We start from the raw sequence: 9,794 nt of genomic DNA on the forward strand, positions 1-9,794 counted from the left end.
TCGAGTTGATTTTCGAATTCTGACCTTTCCTTTTACTGCCACAAGTAACACAGTTAACACCCCCATCTTCATTAGGATTATGACCTTTACGAGCTAGCTTTTTGGCGTGCATAATTTTGGAAGAAGCCTTCCAATTTTCAATCGTGTTCCAACAACAATTTGAAGAGTCAGATTTGTATGATTTTATCTCTTTCTTATTACGTTATGAACCAGCCACACATGGTTTATCCTTTGAATTATTACGTTCTGAACCAGCCACACAGGGTTTATTCTTTGAATTATTACGTTTTGAGCAGCCACAGAGATTTTATCCTTTGAGTTCCCTAAATATGAATATGCAACCCGAAAGGCCCCGTCGCATCGCACGGACCAATCCTACTAGTTTAAAAACTATATTAAAATATCTTTGTGTCAATTTGTAATACTTGAAAATTTTGGTGTCAATTTGTAAACTTTGAAAAGTATATTATTTATCAATTTTAAGTTTTACGAGTCTCTATGTCAATTTGTAAAATTTGAAATTTTTTGTGTCAATTAGTAATTTTGGAAACTATAGTATTTACCAATCATCAATTCAATTTTAAGTTTTAGAAGAGAAGAGAAGAGTAATAATAATAGTTCAGCTTTTTCAAACCATAAATAAAAATGTTACCTTATCCAATATAGTTACATAAAGTAAGTTTTGTAACAACATTATACTTTAAAGTAAAATAATAATTTAAGTTGTTCACGCAAACACACACAAATCGCGCCCATTTCTTTTTCACTTTTTGTCTTTTTCTCATTCAAAGCTGCACACCTATAATAACCTTCACCGGATTTCACATCTACTTTCCGGCCCAATTTCCGGTTTCCGACTAATTACGTACACCTAAATGTATCTATATCTCAATTAAACAAGCTGATACATACAGAACTTCAAATTTTGCTAAAATTACTGATTCCGTAGCTGGTTAGTTCACGTTTACCTAATTTTAGCTGTCTATATATGTATTTTTGGTGAAACGGAGCTATTTTTGTTGAATCACTTCAGTTTTTGATGATTTATGCTGCAAAATTTGACCGGTGATATTAGGTTACTGTAATTACATGTTGATTTATTTACTTTATTTTTTAGCTGTGTCCGGTTACTTAATTATCTGTAGATTAGGTTTTTGACCGTACATTTTATGAATTTTAGTAGTTTCTGACTTGCTGTGTGAAATTAGGTTTCATTATCTGAAAATTGAATTTTATCATATTTTAGTTGCAAGTATTAATTTAATAATTTAATTAGAATATAGCTTATATACATGCCATCAAATCTTCGTGCTCGTGTGAGTGTATTTTGTAGGTTGTAGTTAGTTTGATTTTACTGTACTGAATAAGTCTGTTTATAATTGGTCAAGTAGCCAACCTCGGATTGTTTATCGATTTGTTAGTTATTGCTTCGTTACTGCCATCATGCAAGTTGCTGTTAAGGATCAACAGGATATATACAGACCAGACTTCCACCTTAAGGTACTCTTTTTTTTTTTACTTTTGTGTAGTATGTTATAAGTGGGTTCATGATACCTTTATTATTGTCATCTTGAAGAATATATGCTATTGAGTTTCTGAATTATCGATTTCCTAATTTTGCAAGGAACGCATTGGAAAGTTAACTGTCAAAGCTGATAAGCAGGGTGAGTATTATTTACGACATGCTTGAATTGTTTGTTGTTCAAGTTTCTTACGAAAATTAGTAGAATATCAAGACTTATATCTTATGCATAGTTATATATCTTGCTTATAGTTTATGTATATTGCTTATAGATAGATTGTGGTTCTTGTGGTACAAATGCATTGTATTTATCATAAAAGGCAATCAAATTCAACTTATACACATTCACTTTATTGATCATTTTGGTCTCCCAAGGGTATTACTATACATTCGGTTTAGAAAAACATCGACATGCGGGATATTAAACAACGGCTTGTCTGAAACTAGGGGGTCTTTAGAGGTAGATGATTTAGGTTTAGAACTGTATAATCTTGTGAGTCCTTCTCACATAGTCATCCATGTTCTGCAAAGAATTAGTCACTTTTAAATGGTTCAGAATTAAACTTTTTTAGATTACTGCTCTTCTCTTTTATTCTAGTTTCATCTATTGGAATACAATCATATTAAGGTATTATAATTTATGATGATGGTTCATTATTAGTTTTGTGTAACTAATGCAGTCACCCTTCTTTCAGAGAAAGATTTATCGATCTTTACAAATCAATCAAAAACTGTTGAAAGTCTTCTTCCAGATGAAGAAGATCTCTTCTCTGGTGTACTTGATGAGTTGGCGTGTAATGCTACTTCTAATGGCGATGATGAAGACTTCGATCTGTTCAACAGTAGTGGCGGCATGGAATTGGAAGGGAATTGTAAAGAATATCTTCATCCATCGAATTTTGTGACTGCCGAAGGATCTAATAATGATCAGAGTAGCTCAGAACATCTAAAAACATGTGTACACCCCTCCAGAGCACTTATTGTGAAAAATGTTGATAAAAGAGTCAAGGAATCAGAACTTAGGTTTCTATTTGAGGTGCATTGCAGTTTCTCAGTATTTCTCCGTTATTTTCTAAAAAGTTTTTCATTATTTTATGCAGTGTTTCAGAACTCAAAATTACTCGGCGAGTACTAGGTTTTTGCAACTCGGGGAGTACTCAGTCAAACGTGGTCAAACTCGGCTAAAACTCGGGATTACTCGGAAAATTGGTCAAAAATCGGCCAAAACTCGAATACTGGTCAAAGTTAAACTTGGTCAACATTATCCGAGTACTTCCCCGAGTTGCCGAGTACTCCCTAAAAAATCCCAACCGAGTACTCCCCGAGTAGCGATTTTTGCAACCTTGATTTTATGCTTAGTATCCGTATTCCATTTTTTTGATGTTGATTCCAACTTCTCAAGAGTAACACATTTCTTTTATGTTTTATCAGCAACATGGAGATATACAATTTTTCTACACAACTTGTAGATATCAAGGTTTTGTGATAATTTCGTATTATGACATACGGGCTGCTACTATTGCGTTTACCACACTTCAAAACAAACTTTTGGAAGCTGAGAAGCTTCTCATACAATATTTGGATCTAACGGTACATGGCCCACCATTCACCATTACTTATGTCACAAGTTGTGTGCATTCTGCTTCTCATAGGTGATCGATAATATGTTACTATATTGGTGTTTATTTCTTCAATTTTGACTTTTTAAATAGGATGTAACTTCAGGACAGTACATTGACCAGGCTATCCTTGAGGTAGTAAATTGTGATCCCGCTGTATCAAACGACAAACTTTACCAAATGTTTGTCAATTTTGGAGAAATTGAAGAGGTAAGTTATTGCTGAGATTCACTTATCGATAACAACATGATATATTGGCATTCATCCTTATTTGTTAACTTTCTTGTGCACCGACAGATATGGGGAAGTATACATCACAGATATATAAAATATTATGATATTCGTGCTACAGAAGCAGCTTTCAATGGATTAAATAGTAGCAATATGTTGCAAGAGATCAAACTTGAAGTAACCAACCCGGAACTTGCAAAAAGGTATTCTTTCTAAGCTAATCAGATAAATCAATTCTATTTTTGCCCATCATCTTATAAGTTGTAATGCATATATGATATATTTAGCTGCATTTACTTTAACCAGATTTCATTGTTCAATGGCTGATATTGGTAATTCTAATATTCAGCATGATACATCAATTTACTCCTACTAGAGTGCAAGGTCAACTTAGGTCATATCAAAACCCTAATGGCAACTCATTACCACAAGGTATGCATTCTTCTGACTTAATATGTTTAGAACTGATTTCTAATTTGTTTGCGCGGAGGTGGCAATTTTGACCCGTGCGCTCATAAATGGGTCAATCTGTTTATTATTTATCTGTACCTTAGCTGGAAACGGGTAAAACAGTTTTAGAAGTCAATCATCTTCCAGTGTATTTGTAAGGCATTAAACATCCTAAATCATTTTAGTCATAAATTTTTTTATATCATTATTGAAATCATATGATGTTTCAAATCAATTTTGACACTCTAATTGTTTATAAAAAAAATAAGTTTTCCTGATAAAAAGTGTTGCGTACAACACATCTTGACCTCACTCTACCACAAATGACATGTTTCAGTGTTTTGTACCGCTATTTGACCTGACTATTTTGCCCCTTCTAGTTTAAAGTGAATGTTGCTATTTCTTTCTCATCTTATTATTTTTTTGGTGTAGTCGTAAATAGCTGCCCGAAGGATGAGTATATCTATGGAGTACACTCACCAAATGTAATGGCTATTAATGCAAATTGTTGTGTTACAAATAGCTTTCCAGTGTCATCCATTTATGATCAATTTGGCCACAGCCCTCGTTATTTTACTAATCAGGTCAACTTGCACAATCATTTCCCTAGATTCCATCCTCAGTCGTTACCCATCAGTTGCAAAGGTTTTGTTGATAGTAGTATTATCTCCCATGACTGTATAAACTTGGCAACTGTTGGTTTTACAACACAAACAGATGATAAGCAGCTTCATATCTTCGGTCCCTATGCCAATAACATTCAGTTTGCAGGTAAGTACTTTATATTCCTGTCCTGATTCCGATATTTGTGTTTCTATCCTTCTGTTTTCCCTGTAATATATTATGTTAATAAATTATATCAATATGCAAACAACCTTCATGCTTATAATAATAACCTGATAGAAGATATCTATGAAATACATTCACATCAATTTATATACATAATGAACTTCTATAAAATGTGCTTAATAGCATTGGATTTTGATATGCTAATAAAGTAGGGGTAAATACTGTAAATTGCATAGAATGGTGACAGACTTCGTCTCATTTATGTTTAGTCACAAACTTTACTTTGACTTAGAAAAAGGCTCAAACCTTTTTTAGAGTAATTTTTAATTACAGTTTTTCAATACCAAGTTAAGAAAAAGTCAACATGCTAACAGCTACCGACCCATCAGTTCACAGTCATTTGACATGGTCAAGTTACTTTAAATCTTGTTTTGGTAATAAGGTTTTTAATCCAACTTTTCGAAAGTTCGTTAACTTTTTACGGGTGAACAGAAGAGAAAGGTCGTTACTTTATTATACAATCCGCACTTTGATTATCTTAATTCTTAACAATTTATACTTATACTTAACATCACAAATGACTTGATTTTTACATATTTAGCAGGAAATACGGTTTCAGGGCTTAGTGGATGTCATCATTCTAACTCCTTTCAAAATCATCATCTAAATCCTATCTGGGCCCACTCTCCTCCATTGTATGATAACAGTGTTTGTGCTCATAACACTAACAATCTTTCTGTAAGCCACAAATCTCCTAAACGGGATAATCAAACTGCGTCACCGGTATATATAAGTCGATCGTTAGGACGAGGGAGAAGGATATCACATGGCAGACGTGAAACCGTGTCCTGCCACACAGACGAACAAAAGTATGAACTTGATATTGAACGTGTGCTAAGTGGGGAAGACTGCCGAACAACGTTAATGATTAAAAATATTCCAAATAAGTATGTTGATATCTATATGTTCTTTTCCCATTATAATCTGGTTCCAATTATCTTAGATGTGGCAAAATGAGGTTTGGGTGGGTTAGTTTGTGTGCTATTATATTGATAATTTTAAATTAAATTTAAATCTTTATAAAAATAAAATTAGTTAGGAAGTTTCTTGCTTTAAAATACACAAAACGGGTGACTTTTAATCCATTTTAATCGTATGACGTGTTTTGTGTTGTATGCTACTCTATTTTTTGGTCAAATAAGTTAATCGGTCCAAATTTACACCTCTAGATAATTCCCTGCAGTTTTGCAGCTGTAATTAACTCAGATGTCATTACCTTTTTTTTTCCTGCAGGTACAGTTCTACAATGCTGTTGGCTGCAATCAATGAACATAATCAAGGCACTTATGATTTTCTTTATCTGCCTCTCGACTTCAAGGTGAGTATTTGATCATCGATCATATTTTTTATTTATAAAGTCAAGTTAGTTAGTTACACATGTGAAATATGTCTATAACAGAATAAGTGCAATATGGGGTACGCTTTTATAAATATGACCGATCCACTTCAGATAGTAAAGTTTCACAAGGTAAATTCCATGTTTACTTTTATGTGATCTAAGTCATTCATCTGCCATCTGTCATTTTTTATCTTCATTTGAATGTTGAATGATAAAATATAAATAAATAGCAATAAGAGTCTTTTCTTTTTTTTTTCTTTTTTTGCAGTCAATTAATGGTAAGAAATGGGAGAAGTTCCATAGTGGAAAAGTAGCATGCCTCGCTTATGCTCGAATTCAGGGTAAAGCTGCCCTAATTGCACACTTTCAGGAATCAAGCTTGTTGAACGAAGATACTTGTTGTCATCCTATCCTTTTTACTACCGATGGCCCAAATGCTGGCAATCAGGTAACAAATAGTATGAATTTAAATTTGGCTAGAACTTTTGAACAAATGAACGATTATGTTTATAGTTTAGACAATTATGTTAAACTTTATTTTTTATGTTTATGAATTTCTAATATATTCACACATATAAAGCCTGAAAGTTATTATATAAAAGTATAAAAAGTCAAATCCAATTAATCCCTGAATTTTCAATTACTCCTGACCGATTACTCCCCGAGTAGCGAACGCCACAACCTTGATATGTAGTAGACATGGCAATGTGGGTTATGGTTGGGTTGGTTACATGTAAAACTCAATATGGGTTTGTGTCATACGATAAATTACAAACACGGACCTGACAATATTTTTTGTTTGTATGATATGATTTTTATAAATACTTTAATTTTCAAATGTGGTTATATATACACTATATATACATGTTAGACGAATATGTGATTTGCTTTAGTAAACAAATTTCTGAAGTTGGAAAGGTTGAACAAAAGGTTCAGTTAAAAACACTTTTTTTGACTCGCTTCATTTTTGGTTTGGTTTTTAAATTGACCATTGTGACTCATTAGCAATCGAATTCAAACCAAATCGACCAAATTATCAACTAAATTACCTATCTTTGTTACATTTAGTGACAAGCAACTTTATAATTAGTAGTATTCTACTACAATTGTTGAAGTGGTGTAGTTTTGTGTTCGTCTGTAGGAGCCTTTTCCTTTGGGTTCAAACATCCATTCAAGGAGGCACAAGAACAGGTGCAACTTGCCGGAAGTGAATGATAACCAAGAGATCTCGTATCAGATAAAGAACTGCATATGAAATGTACATTTTATTTTGGTTGTGACCAGCTACCCCTAAATTATCATTTTAACCATTACCATCTGTGAATTGGGAATTGTGTTTTTTTTTTTTTTTTTTTTTTAATGGTAAGAACGAGATATGTAGAAGGTAGTTTCTTTTACAAACTATTTTAAACAAACTTTTGTTGAATGTTAATTGGGAATTGTTCCATATGATTTGGTTCCTAAATTTCAGTCTTTTAAATGTTAAATCATCAGGCATACTCTTGATATCCTCACAACAGATTTTATGTTCAAATTTCACTAGCAACACATCTTGTAGAGGTCAAGTTCAAACTTTACTAACAACACATCGCTTAGACATTCTTTTAACATTGTCTTTATTTATATTGCGTTGTCCTTGTATCTTTTAATGATAAATTTTGTCATAGTAATATGTTTGATAAACTGGTACCGATGCATGTACATCAAGTAAATTAAGAAACACATATTACAAGGTACGTGTAATATATACATACTACTAAAATCTGATTTCATAACCTATGCATATTTTGATAAAGTATACTAATTTAAAAATAAATTAATGTAAATAATTAGAATTTAGATTTAACGGATATACTATTAGCATTTACGGGTTTATAGTTGACAACGCCGAACAAAAAAAATGTGAAGAAAATAGAATCGGGAGGTGGAGATAAACATATGGTGTAAAAAAGATTGAAAATGGTGGAACCGACCGGCCGAGGCCACTGGTGACGAAATTGAGTATATTTCAATCATGGAAAAACATGACGAATCACGTGATTTGCACATGGGTGAAACTTAACGGGAGTTATCGATTGTTATGACTAGGGATGAGTTTGGGATTTAAAACTCACTTTAAAGATTACTTGTGCAAATTTTGATTGGGAGGGATGAAATAAGATAAAAAGATATAACGTGAGGACTATTTGAGCAATTTTCTCTTAAATTTAAGATGCATGTTTATTTATAACGCAACCTAAACAATATTTCAATTTCAAGTAATACGAAAAAACCCCTAGCTAGCCTGCTTTCGCCACTCTCTCCCGAACAACACGAGAAGTCGAAAATCATACAACCCAACCGGATTATTTAACAGGTACTGCTCTTTCTTTATAATTATAAACCAAAATCCCTCTAACTTCAATTGAAGTTAATGCAATCTGTTTTAAATATACGACTAAGTTAGGGCTCATTGTAAAATTTAAATACATAAAACAGGCTGTTAAGTATTACTCAAGTAATTAACTTGCATGATAATTTTGTTCTTATAAAAACAATTCAAGTTCTAAGTTAATTACATTAAAACCTCTAATGAGATTAATTTGACAATATCAAGATTATAAGAGTTTGATCTATAAAAAGTTGTTGTTTAATGGTAAGATTGTGTAATAGAAGTAACAATTTTTCTGTGTCCAGTTTGTTTTCTTTCTGGGAGATGGAGGAAGAGAAAATAAATGGCCAGATTTGCTCACAACAATTAGATGTTCCTGACTTGATCCGCCATATACAATCGTTGTTGACATTAGACGAAGCTGTTCGTACGTGTGTGTTGTCCAAATCATGGCTACACGCTTGGTCTACTATTCCTAATCTCAGGTTTCGTCAATGTGCATATCCTCTAAGCAATGGAAATAAGAGAAAGTACATTAGCTTAATCTGCCGTACTCTAGGAAGGTTTCATCGTGACAACATACCAATCACAAGTTTTGATCTTGAATTCAGCATCCAAGATAAAAAATCGCATTCACTTGTCGATAAATGGGTCCAGAAAGTAGCTTACAAAACTAATTGTCTTAAGGATCTTTATCTTAAATTGATTTTCCTCAAGAGTACTTCTTCTTTTACTTTGACCGATGAGATATTCTCCTGTGAAAACCTTGGTACAATAATTATTATGACAAGTGTAGAAAAATACTCGTACAACGATGTGACAAGTCTATTATTAATGTACCGCGAGTTAAATTCGCATCCCCTTGTGATTATTGGTAGTAACCCTGTTATCAACTGTGTGAACCTAAGAGTTTTGAGTTTGTGCCGAGTGTACATAAGTGAAGAGGTGCTTCATAACTTGCTCACAACTTGTAGATTACTTGAGATGATTGATCTTTCATTTCTAAAAAAGGGGGGATCAAACATGAAAATTAAGGTACAAAACCTTGCTCACCTTCACAATTTGAAAATAACTTTTATGGGAAAGCAGAAAAATGACATTTTGGAAATTCATGATCTCCCAAGTCTTCGGAGTCTTTTTTGTTGAATATTCAAAAATGGTTGGTGAACTAAATGTGATTAACAACTGGAAATGCTAGTCAAAGTTGGCAAATACTTACCTAACATTTTGGTTGGTGCTTGCCATATGATATATTAATTTAATTCCATTTTAGACTTACCAACCTCAATCTCATTTACTATAAATAGAGGTATGAGATGGTTCATTTTATTCATCCCAAAATTACAAGATTACTTGTATACTAAAAGAGTTAAATAGAGAGTTTGTGAGTAATCTCCTAATTACAAGAGATAT

At 32.8% G+C, this 9,794-nt stretch overlaps 2 protein-coding genes across 4 annotated transcripts; both read left to right on the top strand.

Moving 5' to 3' along the window:
• Positions 1–809: 809 nt before the first annotated feature.
• LOC139892592 (protein MEI2-like 4) lies at positions 810–7,478 on the top strand. 3 transcript variants are annotated; one of them, XM_071875700.1, is made up of 14 exons: positions 810–952; positions 1,422–1,500; positions 1,625–1,664; positions 2,203–2,558; positions 2,954–3,112; positions 3,235–3,351; positions 3,439–3,575; positions 3,722–3,804; positions 4,255–4,593; positions 5,213–5,558; positions 5,905–5,989; positions 6,071–6,139; positions 6,279–6,458; positions 7,152–7,478. In XM_071875700.1, the coding sequence occupies exons 2-14, from the start codon at positions 1,444–1,446 to the stop codon at positions 7,263–7,265; spliced, it is 2,082 nt and encodes a 693-aa protein (XP_071731801.1). In that variant the 5' UTR covers positions 810–952; positions 1,422–1,443; the 3' UTR covers positions 7,266–7,478. The 3 variants fall into 3 exon arrangements, with proteins under 3 accessions (XP_071731801.1, XP_071731802.1, XP_071731803.1); XM_071875701.1 differs by having other exon boundaries at positions 5,216–5,558; XM_071875702.1 differs by having other exon boundaries at positions 2,218–2,558.
• Positions 7,479–8,705: 1,227 nt separating this feature from the next.
• Positions 8,706–9,527, top strand: LOC139889401 (F-box/FBD/LRR-repeat protein At1g13570-like). The gene has a single exon (XM_071872355.1). It carries the CDS (start codon positions 8,706–8,708, stop codon positions 9,525–9,527), a length of 822 nt encoding a protein of 273 aa, XP_071728456.1.
• Positions 9,528–9,794: the final 267 nt, after the last annotated feature.

This window comes from Rutidosis leptorrhynchoides, chromosome 2 (assembly GCF_046630445.1).
Source record: "Rutidosis leptorrhynchoides isolate AG116_Rl617_1_P2 chromosome 2, CSIRO_AGI_Rlap_v1, whole genome shotgun sequence".
NCBI lineage: Eukaryota > Viridiplantae > Streptophyta > Magnoliopsida > Asterales > Asteraceae > Rutidosis > Rutidosis leptorrhynchoides.

Bases quoted from the DNA above. Each gene is read 5' to 3' on its own strand.
- LOC139892592 (XM_071875700.1), top strand. From the start codon at position 1,444: ATGCAAGTTGCTGTTAAGGATCAACAGGATATATACAGACCAGACTTC. The intron at 5,990-6,070 runs GTGAGTATTTGA...TGTCTATAACAG, and splicing joins ATCTGCCTCTCGACTTCAAG to AATAAGTGCAATATGGGGTA. The intron at 6,459-7,151 runs GTAACAAATAGT...GTTCGTCTGTAG, and splicing joins GCCCAAATGCTGGCAATCAG to GAGCCTTTTCCTTTGGGTTC.
- LOC139889401 (XM_071872355.1), top strand. From the start codon at position 8,706: ATGGAGGAAGAGAAAATAAATGGCCAGATTTGCTCACAACAATTAGAT.